Genomic DNA, 23,781 nt, shown 5'->3' on the forward strand with positions numbered 1-23,781 from the left:
TGCCGCTCGAAATCTTTGCCAAAAACAAAAACGTGGTGTCAATGTGTGGTTTGTGCACATAGAGTTGGAGAATAAATGGTTTTTAAATTTTTTAATGTGTTTCACATTTAATTTTTGAAATAATTTTGGATAAATAAAATCTTTAATTGCGGTAAGAAAAATCTCTTTTTAGTTTGACCTCGATTTCCCGTCGAATTCAGGCTTAAAGTTATCCACCAATCTTTGTAAATCGGCAACCGTTTTCTTACGTAAATAGTTAAATTGATTTATACATCTTCTAACGCTTCTAATAATTCATTGCAGTTGCATTGTAACAGCAGTCTCAGTAATGTAATATCATGAGCAATGACATATTCTTCTAAATCTTTTTTTCTCCCCAAATTACAACCGTAGTGACTGTGCTTGTACACTAACCTATTCGGTTGCGAGCTGTGATTTGCTCCATTATTTATGTTATAAATTCTTTTTATATGTAATTCAAAATTTTCTTCATTTTTATCGGCGTGGGTCGTGACTTATTTTGTGTATTTGAATTGTGTGGCAAAGGTCAGGTCCATTTGGAGTGGGGTGGCATTGAAGAATTTTTCATCATTTTTCTAGGTTGGGGCGCGCCGTGCGCGATTGCAGGTTTTGGGCGATTGCAGATTTTGGGAAGGTTTTGCGCCTTGCAGATTGCAGTTTACAGAATTTTGCCAAGGTTGCACAGGTTGTGGTTTTGGCAAATTTTGGGCGAGTTTTGCAATTGTGAAATTTTGGCCAATTTTTGCGGATTGGAGAATTTTGCACAAGTTTTGCGGAGTTTTGCGGGTTTACGGAAATTTGCACGAGTTTTGAGGATTGTGTAATTTTGTGCGAGTTTTGAGTACTGTGGAGTTTACGGGTTTGCGGAATTTATTGCAAGTTTTGTGTATCTTTAAAATTAGTGAAATGTTGTGAAATTTTGTTAAATTTACAGAATTAAAATTGAACAAAGTGCCGGGAAAAAATACTACAAAAAAACGACAAAATTGGTTTGGCTGGAAACTCCCCATTTACACTACTAGTTTATATTTCATTTGTATCTATTTTACTTGACTTTGTTCTTTTTGCCGCATGTGCAGTATTTCCTGTTCCTCTCTTTCTTTATTTCCAGTTCCTTCCATAGTTTTTGAGATGGCCAGGGGATTTGAATACATGATCAGCTCCATAGGCCTGTGCACAATTTTGTTTGGATAATGTTTTAATCCCCAGTTCCCCATAGTGTTTCCATTTTCTATCCCAGTTACAGTTGCACATGCATATTTGTCATAGGAAGGTTGGGGCAATATTCATAAATGGGGTGGAGGACCTTTTGAGAAGAAAATACAACAAAATTGCACAGTAGGTTTAGCATCACATAGTAGTGCTTGTACATGTACATTTTATTGCATGATAGATCATGTGATGCAGGCCATTGATCCATATTCATCCCATATATGTAGAGATTCAACTGGAAATCCCCGGGTGCTGATTGGTTCCTCCGGAAATCCGGAGGAAAGTAACGAAAAAGTTAAACGGTTTGTGGGAGATTCCCAAGATGGTACATGTAGAACGAGCCGTTGATTGGTGAAATGAAGTCACGAGAGGGCGCATTAGAAATTGGCGCGAGCAGCATAGGCTCAATCGAGTTCAGTATTGAGTTCTGTCATCTTGGCTCAACACTAACATGAATGCAGCTTTGACAATTTGAGGGGAGGGGGATTAGTTGGTTTACCTTCAAACTTTACTTTCTTTACTGAATAAGATTCCATGAGACTATCGAGCTTGTACATGTAGTTAACCACGTACATGTAATACCTGCCCCTAACCCTCCTAGAAAAAAAAACAAAGGTACATGAAATGTTCCCCATAGAAATTAATGTGCGAGTGGGAAGAGTCCCGTTTTCATACGTGATCCCATTCATTATCAGCAGCAAGTATTACATGGCCACAAGTGAAATTATCAATCTACAGATCTAGGGGGTCGAGGGATTGTGGGAGTCAAGGGTATCTGTGCTTCAACAGCTTTAACATGAAACCTTTTCATTGCTTTGTTGCATTTTTGCATGATGCTGGTGGACCTTTGTGGAAAGAGTATGGCAAATTGAATTAATTTGATGAGGTGCACAGAAGTTTCTAGAACTCCAAAAAAGCACAGCATCATGGCCGATCTTTATTACTGCTCTGCATAGCACTTGTATGTATCATCTTTTGATTGTATCTTTTTGATAGTTTGTACTATAAATGTTGTTGGTCATGTTGATGGCCATTTCTATAGACATCTTCACCAAATGGTCAAGTTTCATCAAAGTGTTGGAAATCTACCTATTCTTGATACAAGCATTATTCGTTAAAACAGTCCAATGTAAACATGGCTTAAAGAGCCAACCCCCTTGCCATGGGCACCCAAAAACTTGACACACTTACCTGTACAGTACCCTTTCACAATTTTCACTTGACTGCATGCACAAAACCAGCAAGTGGGGTGTGCAATGGCCCACCTACTACATATACAAGTATGTCCAGTAAATGTATGAAATAGTAGGGTGAATCTATCTCAAGTCTATTATAGTAAGTCTGCAATTCCATTCACAGAAATATTGCATGAATGTTACCTTCCAGTTAAACCAGCAGCTTGGAGGGCTTCCTTGGCCAATACTTCAGCAGTAGCATCACTGTACCAAAACTGTGACAGACTCTAAAAACCAAAAAGTTGTATTTGGAGGAGTTACATGTATCTGCTTTTCTCTATAAATTCAATGGGATAGTCATGTACATGTACATGTATGTATTCCCTCTCCTTGACCAGAGGAGGATGTGCCATTTGTCAACCCCTCACCACACTTTCTGATGGTGAAAAGTCAAAATGTGCATTATCGAACTTCTCAACGGACAACTAAAAACAAAACACACTATTGAATGTTTGATTAATGCATAAAAGTAAACATTTTTTTCATCAAATAAAATTGTCTGTTTCACAAATAAACCTACAGGAGGTTATGTAAAGTCAAGCACTTCCCTCACCCCCTTGAAATTCCATTGCCAAGCAATTTACTTTGTGGGAGGAAAATTTGACATGATTTAAAACTACTGAAAAGATTTGAAACTGCTTGTGTGCACAGATTGGAATTTCATGAATTTCAAAAGTTTGATGGGGAAAAATCAGTACACAAATATATACATACGAACAAAATATGAAAAGCTCACACTGGCTTTCTTTAGATGAGCTTTGCTTTTTCATGGTGAAAGTACCGGTACAGTACATGTAGCAAGTTAGTTACAAGTTGACAGTAGCACCATGCAACGAGGTACTCAACGTTTCGAAAAGTATGTTCTGTCCATTGTCAGAAGACTGCAGAGGTCACCATGGTGCTACCACAAACCTCTATAACTACATGTAGCATGCTGCCTTCACCATAAAAAGCTGAAACACTCATCTGAAATAGCTCTACAAGAAGCTCACCACCGCCAAGGTGAAGTTTTGGGAGCACTATTTCATCAAATGCTCCAAGTCAACAACCTGACCTTTATGAAACACTGCAGAGATTCCAATCTCATTCCTCCAGGCCGCCATCTCCATGACCCATGCAAAACCACGAATCCCATTCCAGCCTTCATAAAGCAAGCCTTGCTCTTCTCCTACATGTATGTAAGTACTGGTACCACTAGATTCACCCTTTCATAATTAGGCCAGTGAATTTGCATTACCTATATGTACATGTACTTGGTAGGAGCAGCTCCAATCATGCACCTCGGCAGCTGATTACAACACAATCCAACAGCTCACCCATCTTCCACTGACCATGCTGCCGCCGAGTCACGAAATTCCTCAAGATCTCCAAGCGTGTTACTGGGACCGCTTCTAGCAGAGTATCGACCCAGGCAATGGGATTACCTACACTGTACATGTACATGTGTATATCCCCATGCCTACAGCCCCCATGCCTAGACATACATGTACCTGTACCTGTAGGATCTCCTACATGTATATGTATATTCCTACGTCCCAAATCTTAATGCCCGATGGAATTTTCTGTCCCCTCCAGTCAACATTGCACCAAATCTTACCCTCGCCCCTCGCTCTCAGGAATCTTTCACCAAGCACACCATACAGTATGTTGCATTTGAAAGTTAATGCTGCGAAAAGGAATGAGAAAAAAAAGAAAGGAATTAACATTCGCATTCGCATTTTGACAACTTTTCCCCCCTGCGAATTCGCAGCAAATTCGCCGCGAATCGGATGCAAAAGGGTTGAACAATGTGCAAAAACAGTGCGAAAATCGTGCAAAAATGGTGCGAATCTTTTGTGAACACGGCGTATCACATTTGCAAAAACATTGAGAAAAAAACAGTGTGCAAAAACAGGGTGAAAATTTTGCGAAAGTAGCTGCGATAGGTTCCAAAAATCATGCAGAAACTTGCAAAAACGAGAAGCATTGTGCAGCGAAAATGCTCAACACTTGCCACACGCACATGACTATTATGCAGTGAAGAGTCCATTACGCAGGCTGCGCTGCGCTTGGGGCAGGTCAGGCCAACTTACCACGTGGAGTGTGCTGTTGTAGTATAGTAGCGATTTTCTCGGTCGCGCCGTCCAGTCCATGCAGCGCGAACGCGGAGATGTGCTCACTACGGCGACCCGCGCTTACGTGGCGCAGCTGTTTTCTTGGATTACCATAGATAAACACTCGTCAATGTCGGAGAATAAATGTTTAAAAAGTTGTCTGGATGTTGAGTGGTGATTATAAACGGGAGTCCCCAAGTTACGAAGTCACGAAGCACATAAAATGTGTGTATTACAATAAACTTAACTTGCTCGGCTGTGGCGACATGGGTTATTTGCCCACTTTTTATTTATTTTTGTGGTGTAGTTTGGCACACAAAAAATTAACAATGAAATACTACATGCAGTATTTTGTTACTGAAAGGTTTCTTACAATCGACGGATAAAAAAACTGCTTAAATTGTACGTGTATTTTCATGTAGCAAATCTCGTCTTTTCACCGATTGTGTTTGGTGTGACATATCGGGTCAGTTTTCACTTGGGTTTCTGAAGACATGTTACATTCTGTGGTCACATGGTTATTGGAAAAAGTCAGCGATTGGACTTTCCATGAATGGGCATGCAGTGGCAGTCAGGATGTCGCGCTAGGTGTAGATGCAGTGTGTGCTTGGTTATGCGGTGCGTGATGCAGCATACACAAGGTCCCGTGGGGGTTTTTAAAGAGATCTGGTGATTTTTTTTTGATCGGCGTCACGAAAATGTCGAGATAACCGGATACAAAGCATTTATTCCCAAATCATGGTACATACATTTGCCGATACATGTAAACGTAATTTACACACATGACAACATGTGGATACATGTTCATGTGCACATATGCAGTGCACATGTTGAGCATCCATCCAAGTGGGTTAAATTAATTTTTAAACGCTTATATCTTATAAGACACGTTAGAGAGCGCTATAATGGCAATCTACTGTAATTCAGCTGTTCGGTGTTCAGTGCTTGTCTCCAACCTCCACCATAGCCAGCTTTGATTTCTCCTGTTGCATTGTATTTTGCTCAAAACTGACAAACATACTGCGTTGAAATATTAATGCTGTCTACCGCAAGTAATCTGAATATTCCTGAGAATTGAAGAACGTTTCTCTCAGACTGATTTTCCTCCACTTTCCATATTCAGAGATGCGCATGTTTGAAACCACAGAAAACAAAACTTTCTGATGTCTACATGTACAAATACAACTAAATGAAGAAAGCTTGCAAAATTATTTCCCCACAGAGAAAATCTGTGAAAATCTTTTCCCACTTGTGAGAAAAAGGGCAAAAATCTTTTCTCACTTGTGGGAAAATCTGTGAAAATCTTTTTCCACTTATGGGAAAATCTGTGAAAATCATTTCCCACTAGTGTGAAAAGGTGTGAAAATATTTTCCCACTTTTGGAATACTTTTGGCATACTTTTTCACAATTTGTGAAATGAAAAGGAATTCCCTGGGAAGAGAAAAAAATGTGAAAAAATTTTCCCATTTTGGTGTTAACTTTCAATCGCAATGTACTGTACATGTAGTTAACCCGAGTCAATTTACCCTTTCTGCTGATGAAACAAAAGTTCTGTCACTGGGTATGAAATTGGCCCTAGTCCCTAAGCATTCAACAGTCAAAGAGGTCATCCAGTGCACTGAGCCAGCTCTCCACCATCTCAACACATCCTAAGCCAACAAGATCCGCCTACAAATCAACCAAGCCCTCCAGAAACACAACCAAGCCAAGCCCAACCTTTTAAGACAAGACTGGTCAGCCATCTCATCACTATGCCAAGACAAGTCCGTCCATATCCTCCAACCACACAAGGGCAATGCCACAGTGGTCATGGGCAAATCCAAGTATGACCGCAAGGTAGCAGACATTCTCAAATCAGGCTGCAACCGTACACTTTGGAAAGACCCCACATTATCCAGGGAGAGGAAGCTGCAGCACAAGCTCCAATCCCTGCAATGTTCCGGCAACAGGCTCTGAACTGCTCCTTACCTGTATCAACCCATCAAGCTTCAGATGGCAGGATAAATTCTATGAACAAACAGCCATAACCTCCATGGGATCTCTTATTCATGGAAGAAGTCAAACAGAATGCCACTGTCATAGCAGATCACAGACCCAAGATTTGGATCTGTTATGTTGACAATACTTTGTCATCTGGCAGCATGGGCAGGAAAACCTCCAACTTTTCCGGGAACACCTCAACAGGCTTCGCAGCAGCAACCAGTTCACCATGGAACAAGAAAATAGATGACATCTCATTTCTTGACATCAAGGTTTCAAGAAAGCAGGATGGCAGTTTTATCCACAGACTCAGCACAGAGTCTAGAGAAAACCCACCCAGACAGACTGATACATGTACCTCCACAGCACTTCCTTCCATCACTCTTAAGATCAAGTCTTCAGTCAACCAGGTCCTTGTTTGCAGGCATACAGTACGGCCCGAAATTAAGAGACATCCACGCAGGGGATCCACGCGTGGCAATGCAGGGCCTCGCGTGGAACAAATACACAGTGCTCAAGGAGAAAAATATTAAGTTCCAATTGCCACGCGTGGGTTTCAAATCACACGCGAGAGGTTAACGTCGCATTCGTTCCCTGTACAATTAGGGTTGTTTATATTTATGCGCGTCAATCGTTTTGTTCTCACGCACGGGCCACGTAAGGGTATCACCACAGCGAGATCAAGCAAACAGCAAAGTAAATTACATGCACTATTTTTTTTTTATTTCTGAGTGCACGTACCGTCTTGATGCAGTAAAGGTACATGCATACCAATCATCAAAGCCGGCTTCCAAGCTCCGGGCATGCCACGGCGCAGCCCAGCCAGCTGCAGCACACGAGCAGGCCCATTGTTGCCGCGCAAAAAGAACAAGTGCATTACGATTTTCAAATCCAAGGTTCACTCAACGTTACTGCTGTGTGTTTGGCTTCATTTTACTGTAGTAATCATCCTTTTTCCGTACATCGGTTCTGTTCGAGTTGTCACAATTATTCGTCATGATATTTCGGAGTTACATGTACGCAAACATCGCAAAAAAGTGTGTACATGTATACGCAAGTGTGCATTGTGATTTTTCGAAAATAATGTTATTGATCAATAAAATTCCAAACCTGCGTTGCGTCTTTATTTTTGGCACTAAATATCCCTCTTTTCGTGACAACGAAAATCTGTTTCGTTACGGTGTTTTACCGCCATTTTGATTGCCTTGCGGCATATATTGAAATCGATCTGTCATAAATTGAGCAAGCTTCTACCCGGCTTGTCAGTACGACTTCGTCAGTCATGCAACACTGCGATTGGACGAATGCCAAAGTTTCCTTTCGGTTTCCATTGTTTCACATGCAGTGGGTGTGGGTTAAAGAGGTGTGACGTTTCACTTAACGAATTTCACATGCAGTGGGTGTGGGTTAAAGTGGTGTGACGTTTCACTTAACAAATTGAATGGCGGAAATAGTGCGCTAACTTGGCATATTTAATTAATATTCATGCTCCTTCATAAAACCTTCATAAAATAGAGTAGAGGCCTCAGCGCCGACGTCACTGTGTTACACGTACGCATGCACTGTGCCTCTGACAACCGCGTGCGACGGAGCAAAGCAGTGTGTGGAGTCTAAATAAGACAAGCTTTCAACTGTTCAACCACATTGAACCAATAGGAAAACTCCGTTACAAACATGTACATGTATGACTGAGTGTGACATGCATGGTCGATATTGGCAATGAGATTTTGAGCGAATTGGTTTTGGTTATTTTTCACGAAAAGATTCAACAGCCAAACCATGGCTTTCGATGTATTCCAAGAAGAACTTTGGTATCAAGTTTTCAGGATGGTGCCCACGTAGTCGAAGGGGCGTTTTCTATTAGTCATTTTTGAACGGATAACGGCATTTTGTTATTTGAGATTTGCTAAAACTTAGAGATTTGGCGGAATTCCATTACAACGTATTCACGCTTCAACTTCGATCAAATACGGTCAACGAGAGGCAAGTTGGGCTACAGCACGACCCAAATCTTGTCTCGCTCTGGAGCGCTGGACAGGCCCGCCTGGCAAAATCAGTTTTCCCTCCGGAGTTGCATCCATCGACCATGAGTCCGACTGTGATCAGCATCCAATCAGAATTCGTTTTGCACGGCCATTTATGACATCATTGGCCTAATGTGGAGCGTAAAGGCGTGGCTATTGGAAATTTATAAACATGATCCTAAATCTGAATATACTTAAGCACAGTCGGATGTAGTGAGAATTTAGAAATGTTGTGCAGTGGAAAGGCGTACGTTGCATGTTCTCGGTTGATTATTAGAAAAATCTCACCGCGTGCTTTTTACAACCATCGCGTGATGCGGGGCCATCGTAAGTTTACTGTACATGTACAATGTACATGTACACGTACATGTGTATATACTTGTATGTACTTGTACACGTACAGTACATTCATAGTACAGGTACATGTACATGTACGTGTGTGCACGCACATGTGCTGAGCGCCGGTGCGGCACAACACGTTATCCATTTTTCGTGGTGTTTGCTTTTTATCACGTTTTCGTGAGTGCATTCCGTGCCCTATCAATGCCATGCCATATGAAAGCAGAACATTTGAACCGACCAGTTCGGTTCGGTTCGAAAGTGCCATGTTCGACGAGTTTTGGTTCGGTTCGGCAGTTCGGCTGCAGCACTGTATTTCGCGTGCATTTTATATGAGTAAATGAGAAGCCTAGCGTGCTTATCGAGCCCAGCTGCATCGTACGTACACGCACCGCAGTGTTCATGCTCATTGCGCTTGCACACACGCAGCGCGTAATATGAAGGCCGCATTTGATGTTCACACTTTCATGTTTTCTGAAGTCTCGGCTGCGTGTCGCGCTTGCAGTTTCAGGATTTTTCCCAATTCTCCAATCACATCCCTGTTTCTTGCAATCTGGCCCGTTTGGTATCTTCCAAACCAGGGAGAAAGGAAAACCAATGCCAGAAGCTTCTGAGCGGCAGATATTGAAGGAATCTTAATTGCCTGCCATCTGTAAGAAACCCTTGCACCACCAAATGAAGATACTAAACTTGATACTCAATTATATATAACGGCTTTGCCCTTACCCAACGTATATTAATAAACACTGTATGCTCAGTGCTTGTCCGAGAGCTTGCGAAAAAAACCTCACAAGCTTACTCGGGTGGGACTCGAACCCACGACCTCCTGCTTACTAGTGCAGGTGTCTTAACCACTCGACCACCGAGCTTGCCGGGGTCGGCTGGCCGGTCCGAGTCAAATGAAGCAGCGGGTATCGCGAACTATTTTCATTGGGTTGGGTAAGGGCAAAGCCGTTATATGTATAATTAACATCTCCCCAACGCAAAAATACATCTTGATACTCAATCTTAATTTTTTTTTATAAATCTCGGGCGAGTTTGCCAATTATAGACAAAGGTTGGGGGGGTAACGACAAAAAGCATTTCAGATTCGATTCACTCGACAGAGTAAGAAATGATAAACTGGAGAAAAAGGCTGCATCACACTTTAAGCACAGATTTAGTGGCAAGGTTAACATGCTTAAAATCACAAATTTTACCAAGCCCGACAACCAGGAGGGGTAACACCCTGCGCAATCTCTGTTCATTGATTGAAATAAACGAGATTTCTTCCGATGATTTTTCTTGTTTTGTGCACTGCCCCCTCTCTGTCGCGGGTCCTGTGTTTTACCAAGCAATAGATTATTCCTAAATCCAGACTTGGTTCGTAGCATATGACCAAAGCATGTCAGTTTTGTCTACCATGGCCACTAGGGTGATATTTGAGTTGACGATTTTGATCATTGTGCTACACTAAGGTTAAAGCAGAAACAGTAAGGTGCTTGGTAACTGACGGAACGGAGAGTGGGGTGGGAGATTCACAAGTATCGCTAGAAAGACTGCAAGGTTCGTTGAGTACAAAGTTTATTTTAATATTCATTATGTTAAGGCTTCAGCAATTTAAGGTTTTAATGCGTACTACATGTGTAATGATGTATGTTGCATATTCACGCGAGGGAAACGCGCGGAGAGTGGTCACATTGGGATGAATGCGTATTAAAACGTAAATGCCCACGCGAGGAAAACGCGAGGAGGGTTACTCAGCGGCAACTCGTAAACGTTGTTTAATGTGCATAAATTTCAACAAAAATGGGCAAAACAAATCTTACCATTTCGGGCACTCATGAAAAGTCAGATCTGTTTGCAAAGAGACACTTCTGTACTGAGGCTTCTTAGGTACCGGTATTAAGGGGAGATATTCAATTATCAGTAGCCATTATCAGACCTTTTCAAATTCAGATTGCTTGGTTGATTTAAACAGTTTCCAATTGCAAATAATCAGGACCATAAAAATCAACGGTATAACAGTTCGTAAAATTACAATTTCCACGGAGCCATCAGTCATTTCCATGCAGCTGAACCAATTAGTAAGGCATAAAAGATTAGTCTTGCATATATGCCTGTAAAGATAAATATTTGTCTTCACTGCATTTTTACATACATGTATATGTTGGGTGGAAGTAAATAGACACTAATTTTCATACGTGGTTTCTTCGTCTGTGTCACCCAAGGTTCCCTCGCTGTTGTCACCCGCCCTTTCTCCATACATGTCGACCGCGATTTTTCGTCATTGTCGTCCGCGGATTTTTCAACAGATGCACGTACATGTATGGTTTCTTCGTTATGAATGACTTTGTTCCCGAACTGGTTTACCTGCATATTCCCTAAGTTTCTTCTTTGCCCTAGTATTGTCATCTTTCTGCTGAAGCAACACTTAGAGACAGGAGTGACCAGGTAAGACATTTTGAAAACTCATCACTTGCATCTTACGTTACTGTATCAGAACAGAAAACATAAATACATGAGAGGCCTGGGAGCGAAAAGTCGATTCTTTTAACATGACGTCGGGTTGACAGCAACATCATCAAATAAAAAGTCATCTGTTTAATTTCTCATGTTTCAGTTCCTGGAATTCTTTGTAGAATTGTCCCAAACGAGGGCTCTGTCGTACTCATTCAAATTTGTGTAGTCATCTAGGATAAGACAAACCACAGAAGAGTCCGTTTCGAAGAAGTGATTAAACTCAGTAAACATACCTCCGTCAATGTAACTTTACTAGCTGTGACCGTAGTGTCATCTTAACAGTGCTTATTTCTAGTTCATTATACGAACAACTAGGATTTCCATTAATTGGGTGAGGAGAATTAGCAACATACCATTTTGTCCGGAGTTCAAGACTGAGCTGAAAACCGTTCAGTCCCTTCTAGGAGACGATTGCCTTCCCCTGCACGGATATGTAGAGTTTTGTAATTGAGCAAGAACCAGGCTCTTCGATTCAGATAAAACTTTAATATCTAACCCAAACATGACTTTCTATTATGAAATGGCTTTGTATTATTGCTTTTATATATTATAAATATTGCAACATGTATGTTGAAATTCATTTCATTCTTTAGGAGTTCACCTGACTTACATAGAACTTTTCCCGACAGTCGCTCCCCGGACGTCATGTACTGTGGATCCAGCAGCTATTTCGTTTTGTTTATTCGTTTTGTTTGGATCACAAAACATCACTGCTTGTGTTTGGAAATTGGCAGTTTTTCAATCCCCATTGTAAAAAAACCTAATCTTTCTTTGAAACTTTAAAAGAACACTTTGTGTTAAAATCCAGTCTGATATTTGGGCCTACTTTCTTGTGTCATCCAGAAATCAGGCACACACTTGTTTGTGCCAAACTTCAACATCGGCAAATGACCTGAACAATTTATATGTGTCTTCAAAAAGATAAAACAAAAAAAATTAATGTCTGGTAAACCATATTACCCTCCGCTCACAAGTACGAATTTAATAGAGTTTTTTAGTGAATACATTACGTTCATTGTGCACCTCCAAATAAACTAATTGCACATCGAAAAGCCGTACGAGCTAGCCAGGCGTGGCATACGCAATTGTTTCCTCCCACTGTGATCTTTAATGCCTACCCTAAGCTATATAGAGAGGGTACACGCGGAAAACCGATGGTTAAAACAATACATGCATCAGGGCATGGCAGGAAGCAAATTATTTAAGACAAGTACAAAAAAAGTCCCTTGCGAAATCCACGCGCGGAATACACATTGCACTACGATTTTGGCGATAAGACAACTGTACAGGCTATTTTCAGTCGCAAATTAATTATAAACGCGAGTATTAATCGTCTTTTCACCCGTGGTCTTGTCACTTTAAGTTGTAGTATGGCTCGTTTTGGGAGGTTTGCGAGACAAAAAATTGCACTCTTAAACGCTGCTGGAAAATCCGTTCAAGACATCCAAGCGTGTTTACGCGAGAATGATGCAACTGCCTCCATCAGCGGAATCCGTGGCTTTATTCGTAAGTTGAGACGGGACAAAAGCCTTGTCGACAGGCGGCGGACAGGCCGAAGAACCAAATGCACAGCGGAAATCGAGAACCTAATAGATAACAGCCTAAATGAAAACAACGAGCTTAATGCTACCGACCTGCAGACCACTATTTTAAACGAAACTGGCATTATGCTGTCCCTGTCTGCAGTCAAACGAGTTCGGCAACGTCTCGGCTGGGAAAGATCGGGGACGAGGTATTGCCAACTAATTCGACAGGCAAACAGGCCGAAGCGACTGCAGTTTGCTCAGGAGTGTCTGACCAATGGAGAAACCTTTGACGACGTTATCTGGACTGATGAATGTTCTATTGAACTTCAACGACATCTAAAACGATCTTTCAGGAGGAAAGGCCAAGAACGAACACTACGAGCAAGACCAAAACATCCATGCAAAGTACACGTATGGGGTGGAATTTCAAAGCGTGGCCGAACAGACCTGCTCATTTTTTCAGGTATAATGAATGGTGAGTTCTACGCTACCGAAATTTTACGCGATACACTTCACCCATTTGCAACACGTGTCTTTCCTGATGGATACCGGTTACAGCAGGACAACGACCCCAAACATACGAGCAACAGGGCACGGCAAGAAATGGAAAATCTTGGCATTAACTGGTGGAAGACACCCCCTGAATCACCGGACATGAACCCCATTGAAAACCTTTGGGCGGAGCTCAAACACTTTTTGAGAAGAAAAGTCAAACCAGAGAACCAAATGCACCTTGTAAATGGTATCAAGGAATTCTGGCGGACACGCGTCACCCCAGATAAATGCCGATCGTACATTTCCCATTTGGAAAAAGTAATCCCAAAAGTCATAGCAAGGCAAGGGCGTGCATCCGGGTACTAAGGTTTATTTGCAAATTGGAGGGCCATGTTCTACTTTCTACCACTTGCGCCAAATTTCATCAATATCACCCACACTGATCCTGCAAAGCCTCAGACGGCCCCGACACTTACCTTTTGGACCGGTTGCCAGTCTATGACCTGTACTGCCCTCCCTGCCTCTCGCGCATCGCGGCTGCAAAATGGCAACAATTCAAATGAGCACCTTGAGACAGCGTTTGAAAGGTATGTACTGAATAAAATGTAATTATCATGAGTAGAAAGTGATTACCCAGTCAAGCAATACTTCAAAACTATCTGACCTCATAATATGCGAACTTAAGAACATGATAAAAACAATGCAAGCCTGTATCTTTAGGGCCCGTCTAACATCCAATGCAGTGCCACACCCACATATGCCGCTCTACGATAATGCGCATACAGTGTACGCCTGTTCTGATGGCGAGAGCATAGACCAGTGCCATGAAACTCGGACAAATTGAGACAAGGTGGGAAATTCATTGGTCCTCACTTGTGCCAAGACAGTATGAATTAAAAATTGTCACCTGCACTCAACTTACGACTAAGTGAGTATTTGCTTCAATGTGTGTCATGCGAGTACAGAGCAATTTCTTGCACTAGCCTATGCATAAGTACTGCACTGCCCAAGTACTAACATATACGCCCTACATAATAACGCTACGCACGGAGGCTACACATTCACTATGCATACAGATGTCATAAGCCTAACCTACATGTACTGTAAGCATGGGTCTATATTTATAGCTACGCTAGCAGGGGCTTATGCCACGCGTGGGCAGCGCGTGGGCAGCCCGTGGACTAGGCGTGGCCGTGGGGAGTACACGGCCTCGTAGGTTTTAGAATGGGCACGATAAATGCAATGTACGTTCAATATAAAACAATATTCTGATTGACTTTAAACGTAGTTCAAATTATGAATGGAGGTATTCATGGTTTAACTTTTTAAAGATAGATGTATATACATGTTCATGTATAAAGTTTGATGGTTATTTGCTGAAGCACGGTACGCCACGTACAGGAACAAGTGCGCGTCTGATTTCTGGATGCCACTAAAGTAGGCCGTAATATCGGACTTCATTTGAACACACATTCTTCACATCAGCTTAACTGAGAAAGATAAGGGTGCACATTTTGTTTAATTTACGTTTTTCCTTTAATTTATAGTGCCACGAGAAAGCTTAGTTTTATTTGACGTGGATAACAAAACTGCCATTGTCAAAACGCTAGCGGTGGAGTTTTGTGGTCCACATAATGAAATAACTGCTGGATCCACAGTACATGTAAGGTGGTCTGGAGAACGACTATCAGCAAAGGTCCTCTGTATGTCAGGTAAACTCCTATAATGAATGAAATCAATTTAGACAAGCAAATAAACGTTGCAATATGTATAATATACAAAACCAATAATACAATTCCATTTCATAAGAGAAAGTTGTGTTGGGATTAAATAATACTCAAGCGAGTCAGTTTTATCTGAATTGAGCAGCCTGGTTCTGGTTCAATTTCGGAACTCTGCCTACCTGCGCAGGGGAAGGCAATCGTCGCCCAGTTAATGGAACTCCTCGTTCATAACAATGAACTAGAAATATTAAAGCACTGTTAAGGTGACACCAAAGTTATTACATTGACGGAGGTGTGTACATGTACACTAAAGAAGAACAAAAATTCGGCTATTTGTTTCATAACTGGCCCAACTTTGATTTGTCTTACTGTAGATGACCGCACAATTTTGAACGAGTATGACAGAGCCCTTTTGGACAAATCTACGAAAGTCAAGAAACCAAAGCATGAGAAAATGGAACAGGTGAATTTTAGTCTGATGATTTGCTAGATTACTCCCTCCGAGCACCCGATCAGGAAAAATCCCGTGGAACCACAGATTTATACTATCCGGCTTCTACAACATCCGGAACCTCTCTGAATATTTGGAGAAAGAAAAAGGCTGGTATCGAGTGATCACAGGGGAGTTGGCTCTGGTGGCCTCGCTTTTGATGTCAGTTTGACAGCTCCATGAATTCTGGGGTCTCGATAACGTTTGACTGTGCAAGCCAGAACGCCTGTGTTCTGACTTAAACGCAGCCGGAGGGGGGATACCAGACTCTTAGCTGATTTCAGGGTCTTCATCTTTTTTGTTTATCCTGTTATTTAACCAAACCTTAAATGTCACGCTTTTGCGCTCCAACATGAAGCTCGTGGCCAGCGTCACGTGCTAGTCACGATTTTTTGTTTACAAATGGAAAATTTCCTAGAGAATAAATCTTAGTCCACTTTTGTTACTTGGCGACTCCTAACTTACTTGTTTCAGCAGAAACAAGGCGGCACTACCACAAAGAAGAAACCACAGGAACAGGCTCGTATACTGTTTCGGGGACAGGGCCAACACACAAACGACAATGGCGAAGAAGCAGAGGGCCACGACGATGAAGACACGACAGGGGACAAAGACGAAGAAACTGCACGCGACAACGGCCAAGAAACTGGACGCGACAACGTAGAAGAAACTGGGCGTGAAATTGGCAAAGAAACTGGGCGTGAAATTGGCAAAGAAACTGGGCGTGAAATTGGCAAAGAAACTGCGCGCGACAATGGCAAAGAAACTGGGCGCGACAACGTAGAAGAAACTGGGCGTGAAATTGGCAAAGAAACTGGGCGTGAAATTGGCAAAGAAACTGCGCGCGACAATGGCAAAGAAACTGGGCGCGACAACGTAGAAGAAACTGGGCGTGAAATTGGCAAAGAAACTAGGCGTGAAATTGGCAAAGAAACTGCGCGCGACAATGGCAAAGAAACTGGGCGCGACAACGTAGAAGAAACTGGGCGTGAAATTGGCAAAGAAACTGCGCGCGACACCGTAGAAGAAACTGGGCGCGACAACGTAGAAGAAACTGGGCGTGAAATTAGCAAAGAAACTGGGCGTGAAATTGGCAAAGAAACTGCGCGCGACAATGGCAAAGAAACTGGGCGCGAAATTGGCAAAGAAACTGCGCGCGACACCGTAGAAGAAACTGGGCGCGACAACGTAGAATAAACTGCGGGTGACAAGGATGAAGAAACCAAAGGTGAGTCTGACGACGAAGAAACCGCGTGCGACAACAACGAAGAAACTGTGCGCGACAACAGCCAAGAAACTGCGCGCGACAACAGCAAAGAAACTGAATGCGACACTGACGAAGAATCATTGGGCGACAAAGACGAAGAAACCGCGGGCGATATTGAAGTAGAAACTCCATATGATTCTGACGATACTGATCGAGATGGTTTAACGGACGTTTATCAGTTTGTGACGGACGATAGAGACAAGATTGACGGTGACATGACAGACAGCACTGATCAAGATGACACAAGCGATATGGTCTTAGATCGGTACGATGCGGATGAAACAAACACGACTGACGCGGAAGATGAAGACGGTTCTGAGGGAGATTACGCAACTGACATTTCGGGGGTTGACAATGGCGACAAGATCCATACAGAAAAAATAAACGATTCCAATAGCACAGACACCCAAGACCACAGTGGAGAAGACAATGAAGTTGAAGCGCTGGAGAAAATAATCCCTCTGATATTTGAAGATGACAAAGTAGTTAGCTTCCTCAAAGAACTTCAACGGGAACAGAGGGATATGAGGAAAGAAATAATGGCAAAATTCACTATCATTGAAAAAATGCTCATTCAAATTAACCCAGCGATTAAACTCGACACAGTATCAACTCTAGATCTCGATTCATTTCCATCTCCAAGCACAGATGCGACTGATGACGAATTTCCGATTGAAGAGTTGGTACGCATGCAACGAGCAAGCTCGTCGAGCGTGAACTTTGCTGTCCGGCTGGCACGAAGATTTTTTGATGAAGATGATCTTGCATCGAATAGGTGCGGAAAACCAAAGTGTGGCGAAGTGGGTCAGTTAGACCAGGATAAATTGGACGCGGTGCGCCGCCACTTTTTCCGCGTTATTCAGGTTCCACAATGTCTGCAGGAGATGGAATGGCGTAACTGTAAAAGAGCAATTGACACCAATGGACGCGAAATCTTGCGCAAGCGCAGGCGACTGAACAATGAAGTTTAAACTTAGACAGTAAATCGCATGACTGTGGTCAAGATCTTGTCTTTATTGTAGTTTGTCGTAAAGCGACTATATGTGACCCGTCACGAAAAAATGAGCGCAAAGTCGCAAACCGCTCTTTCCTATTTCAAAGGTTCAAAATCATATTGAAGTGGAGGTTAATTTGGGGATTTTGTATTATTTGGAAAGACTAATCCGTCTCCTATTTAATTCCAAATATTTCGCAGGATCATAGAGTAAAAAATGTCATTTTCACTGCATTGTTGACAGTCGCATTATGCATGCCTGGTCTGAAATGTTGAAAAAATGTCGGGAACAAAGACGCAAAGCTGCCAAAATAATGTCACATTGTCACCTTATACTTCAACCCAAAGTGTTCAATGTAAATGCCACCGGAGAGCTCTTTTTCTGCTGAACTCAAAAATACCAATATCTCAATTTTTGAAAATTCCGACTTTCAGCTCATGTTGTGGTGACAGGTCACATATTGTGCTCTTTGTCCGGTTAGTACTTGAATCTCATTCTTGAGCAAAGCCTTTTTCATCCCACCCACCAGTAGAGTCAAATTCTTGACAACAGATGTTTAATGTTCAATTTTTGTGTAACTTGGCGATATTCACTTTCATTTGATTGTAATTGTTAAGTTTGCATGTACATGCAGTTGAATTATAGCCAACTTGTTCTTAACGATCAGCAACGTATAAAAACAAAACTAAACAAGCCCCAACGTACGACTGATTTTCTGACGAGGATAATTTTCAACTCCTTATTATGGACCATTTATCTCTACCCAGGATTTGCGCAATCAGTACCACAACTCTGACAATCATCTAGGCAGACAACACGTTCACATTACTTCAGGAGAAGTTTGTCTCTAAACCCATATTTGTATGCTTAAGCTTGTTGCAGCTTGTTATGCGCGAAAACATTGTGATACAGTTGATGATCACTGACACATGTATTTGTTTAAATTATATGGTTATGAATTTTTGTAATTGTGATTGTTGAAACAAAAACAACTTGAATTTGAAAAATAGCGTGTTTGATGTTTTAATTTAAACAGTGTGTTTGATGTGGTAATTTAAGACTTATCCCCTTACCCAAGAATTCTCTTTGTAAACAGGGCGTTTTCTAATGCGTGTCCGAAGAGGTCAGCTTTGTTTAACCTGTAATAGGCCTGTAAAGTACACGTACTGCATGTGTCGGAATTGCTGCTGTGTACGTGTAACTCCTCGCGGTTTCCTCGCGTGGGCATTTACGTTTTATTACGCATTCCTCCCAAAGTGACCACTCCTCGCGTTTCCCTTGCGTGGATATTTAAAGGGAATACAGAAGTTGAAAACATTCAGTTCGCGCGAAGTATTTCAACTGTATCACACAGTATCGTGTGAATTAAATGTTTTGAATTTCTGTAACCCTTTAAACTTTAAGATGCAAAGGCTTATTTAAACTAAATTTTTATCCGACGATCCTCTCCAGGTCTAGGAGATCACACACACACAAAAACAAACTACTGGCGTTCTGCCTAGCGATTCCCGCCCCAAACGATGGTGCAATCCAATGGGAAAGATGCACGTCATTGTTTCTTCATTAACGATATCTGATATCCCATCCTCACTACACTTTCCAATGTTTAGGTATTCAGGTTACAGTTTTTTCATTCAAATCTGTGTTACCCGACCATTGCAAAAACTCCACATTCTGTCTCCCCAAAAGAGTGCATTGATTTCAAAGAAAAATATTAATGATCCGACCTTCAATGAACCTTGTTTGTTCATTTTTTCTTAAAAGACGCCTGGACTCAAAATAACTAACAATATATCATAAATGACAGCGCTGATGAATATTAATACAAAAATGTACCGCTGTGGTTAAGTTTCCAGAAAAACTACACGCTGTATTCACAATGTGAGTTTTCTGGGATGACTCTTAAAGGAGCCATTGTCTCCCTAGTGTCATATGCTACGGATTTATCGATCGATTGATCTTGCCTTATGATACGTATACAACCCAAAGTTGAAACGCGAGCTTTTCGAATCACGACTGACTTAAATACGGCATTTTCACGGCGGCAACTCGTTGTTGATCGAATGAACGTTGTCGCCGCGCAGTAACCCAGTTCTCTGATTCGGTACCTTCCCAGTGAATACAAGATGCCTCAAATTCCCGTTCATCTGTTTTCTCAGATCGGGTGCTTAAGCAGCTTTAAATAGTGCCTAAATCAGTCGCAAATGCCACCAAATTTTTGCGATTGCTATCATATTTTCACCATACAGTTGCCATTTGCGACTTAAAATAGCTTACAAACTACATACAAAATGTACTTGCACCATTTTGAGTATGCTTAAAAATAAAAAATAATAATGCACTCAAAATTCGTTCTGGAAAGGTAGAAATAGCAGCGCAAGTCGCATCGTAAATTTGAAGCTTACGCGTGTGCGCTGTACAGTACACGTTTTGCGATCACACGCACGTGTTGGTTGGTTCCCGATCAAAACATACGATGTTGATGTACTGTATACGGACACCAGGGCCGTTTTATAAACCACGGCTAGGGCTTCATTTTTTGCTGCAACGTGAAGACTGATTTTGTGGATTGACCTCATCGGTGATCATGTACATGCTCATTTTGTGGCTGCATGTGCCGGGCAACAGCATGGACGATGTAAACACTGTATTTATACTACATGGTGTGCACGTGCGTTCATGAATATTCAGCGCAGGTGATTACCAAACCTTCGTAAAATTGCTGCATGGCGCCTAGATTTTTCTCCCATCAGGAGCCTTTGACTTCCAAACAGTTTTTTTCTCGGATTGTTACTACATGTGCCTAGGTACAACTGCGGCGATTTCAACGGTGTTCGTTGCACTGTTACATGTGTACATTTATGGGTACTGTGACCCTGATGGCACAATCCGATTTTTGGTACCTCGACACCGTCATACAAACCAATCAAACTCTGTAAATTCCAATCGTATTCACGTAAAACTGCTGGAGACTCAAGTTCATCGAATGCGGCAAAACTTAAACAGGTCTTCGTCTTTGAAGTAAAAAAAAACCGTTTGGACAGCTATTTTACATGTACGTGCCTTCTCCAGGCTTTGCCATAAAAATTCCAGACTTAGGATAACCTTTTTTGATTGAGGTTGCCGCCGTTTTTGTTTGAGCATGGAGGTAGAATCACACCTCCATGGTTTGAGGTTGCCGCATTTCTCGGTGTGTTGTTTGCATTTTTAGTTTAAGGTATTTCAAAACTGTTGGTACACAAGGGAGGACTTGCGTGAACCACATAGAGGAATGTGGACAGCCCGCGTGGAGCCACGGGTGGAAATGTGCCAAGAACTACTTTTTTTGTGCGGACGACTATTTCCTTCCCACGCGTGGAAAGTATCAACGCCTCGCGTGGGATTTTTTTTTAAGTCGCCGAAACTTAACTGACACACGCGTGGGATTCCCTCTCCACGCGTGGATCCCTCGCGTGGATGTCTCTTAATTTCGGGCCGTACTGTATGTCTGCACAGGGAACATTTCACTCAAGAATACCATCACATGACAGCAGTGCTGCACTGGAATAGACACAAGCCAAGCCAAGTTAAGACACAAGACCCAAGATCCACCCTTGGCTGAAGGATCCCCTACATGTACACCCAAAGCCAACTACACTGTAGTTAGAGCCAATAGTTCTATCAACCTTCCCTACTTATGCACTACTTCCTATCACATCCAGCACATCCTCCACAAGCATGGTATTTGAGTGTACAATAAAGCACCCACGAAGACACGGAACCTGCTGACCTCCCGCAAGGACCTGCCTAATCCACAGCACAAGCACGGATTGTACAAGATACATGTACTCTGCCAATGCAGTAAAGTGTACGTTGGCAAGACAGACAGGGACCTCCTTACCAGACTCAATGAACACAGAGCCCATGGCAAGAAAGGAGAAGTCAACAAGTCTGCCATCACAAAGCACTCTCACATCCAAGACCACCAGATCGAAAGGAGCCAAGCTAAACTCATCACCAGCACTGAACATTGGTACCATCGCTGCATCAGAGAATTAAGCCACCAAATCTTCAAACACGACAAAGTACTGCAAGATATTGGTTTCAATATCAGTAACATCTGGCATCCCATCTTCACATCCCAATCCAATGGGTCTCCTACACTCTAGGACATGTTCCTAGCCTATGAGTCTCCTATACCCCTTGGCAACCTTCCCTCACACTCCCCTCCAGACCGACACACCTCACTGAAGATCTGCTAGCATCCCATGTTCTTCTTGAAGGCCCTCGGTTGGAACCTGAGTTAGCATCCTCTCCACATCTCAACACCACCAGATATGTATCAACAGTTTTAAAAATAAAAATATATGTATAAACAGCTTTACCGTTGGAACCTCTGCAGTCTTCCAAGGATGGACAGAACATACTGGCTGAAACACCAAGTACCATCCGGCTCTTTTCAGAACCGCAAATGCTCAAAAGATAGAGTAGTACAAGTGCATAACATGGTTTAGTTTGTGGTATTGAGCCCCTGCTAGTACGGTGTAAATGACTTGAGGAACTTCCATGTTCTGGGTATTGAAAGAATTAACAACAGACACCAGGTTCACACATTCATTGATTCACTTTTGAAATTTCTAGTGATGAAAAGATATCAGAATTCATGTACCTGTATTTATCAAGGGCGACAAATATCCCAAATAACATTTTGGCCTTAATAGTTCTATTAACTCAAAACCTGTCTCGTTGAAACAAGCACAAAGTTTCACCTGATGATCAAGAGTCTATCACATTTGGGGTTCTCCTTCTTGTTTATTCCACTTGACACGGTCAACCGCTGGAATTTGCAAGAATGGACAAGTGTTCTTTCGGGAATCACCCTGGAAGTTTAGAGTTAAGCTTAGCATTTACTGTGGTAAATACAAGCTGCAGCATTTTTAACAAAGAACTGTTAGTGCTCAACCGATTTTTGTATGCTTGAAATCAGTAATTTAGGCTAAAGGTTAACTGTACCTTTCTAAGATGCGGTTCTAAAAGATGTGGCAATAATATATATGCTGTCCTATCTCTGACTTACTTTTTTTTCATTTAGGATTACAAACCCTCAAACTCTTCCTGTGACATCGATGTTCAATATAAATACTGGAGAACTGGATGAAGATGCTACCCCAGCTTTGGCTTTTATTTGGCAAAAGTGCTTGTTCGGTTTTAAAGAATAATTTAAGAGCTACAACTATTTTCAAAAGCTTTTGTCACTACAAAATCTTGAACATACCTTCAATGCTTTATAAAACTTTGTCGAATAAGTACTTTTGTAAAAAGTACAACCAAGTCAATGACACAAACTAGCCAAAGAAATTTATAATAAGATAAAAAAAATCTGATGGCCGTATAACAATGAACCCCTTTCTGAAAGAAAAGGAAATACACGTAGGCTGAAACTCACTGAATACATCCACATGACTAAACGTAAGTGCAACATGGTCTGAAAATAGTGTTTCTAGCTATCAAAATAAATTCTTAGCATCACCGCCCACATCCGCCCCTTTCCCGCGATCCCCGATTTTTTTCTTTATTAGACATCAATCCCACTACATTTCATCTATCATTAAACTTGTGTCAATAACCTTACTCAAGTAAAAGTAATGCCACACAACACTTTTGTTCTCTTTTCCATAACGGAAAAAAATCAGAAATTACAGAAAAGTCCATTTTAAGTGTTTCTTGACTTTGATCCTGTATTGTTTTTGTCTATGAACTGCCCTGCTCCTCAGCAATCATCAAGGCTGGTTTTCCTCATTAGCCAATTTGTCACCTAAATGGAAAAAAATGAAAGGATTTGTAAAGAATAATGCACATGCTAATTAAACTGATTTCAAAAATGAGCTCGATACATGC

At 41.8% G+C, this 23,781-nt stretch overlaps 2 protein-coding genes across 7 annotated transcripts in view; one reads left to right on the plus strand and one right to left on the minus strand.

Moving 5' to 3' along the window:
- LOC110977612 (EEF1A lysine methyltransferase 1-like) overlaps positions 1–23,781 on the minus strand; it is an 85,948-nt gene that overhangs the window by 35,323 nt on the left and 26,844 nt on the right. For 4 of the 5 annotated variants that reach the window (XM_022231895.2, XM_022231894.2, XM_087146956.1 and 1 more), the window contains one exon: positions 2,613–2,695. In XM_022231895.2, the coding sequence (XP_022087587.1) occupies positions 2,613–2,695 (83 nt within the window). Of the gene's footprint in view, positions 1–2,612; positions 2,696–4,540; positions 5,891–23,781 lie in introns of those variants that run through there. The other variant, XM_087146957.1, reaches the window with a different exon arrangement.
- On the plus strand, positions 13,914–18,574 carry LOC147796664 (uncharacterized). Of its 2 annotated transcripts, none has more exons than XM_087146954.1 (4): positions 13,914–14,015; positions 14,976–15,140; positions 15,527–15,615; positions 16,117–18,574. In XM_087146954.1, the coding sequence occupies exons 1-4, from the start codon at positions 13,973–13,975 to the stop codon at positions 16,837–16,839; spliced, it is 1,020 nt and encodes a 339-aa protein (XP_087003080.1). In that variant the 5' UTR covers positions 13,914–13,972; the 3' UTR covers positions 16,840–18,574. The 2 variants fall into 2 exon arrangements, with proteins under 2 accessions (XP_087003080.1, XP_087003081.1); XM_087146955.1 differs by having other exon boundaries at positions 16,120–18,574.

Source organism: Acanthaster planci, linkage group LG15 (assembly GCF_054643075.1).
Source record: "Acanthaster planci isolate LZ-2023a linkage group LG15, COTS_SCS, whole genome shotgun sequence".
Lineage (NCBI taxonomy): Eukaryota > Metazoa > Echinodermata > Asteroidea > Valvatida > Acanthasteridae > Acanthaster > Acanthaster planci.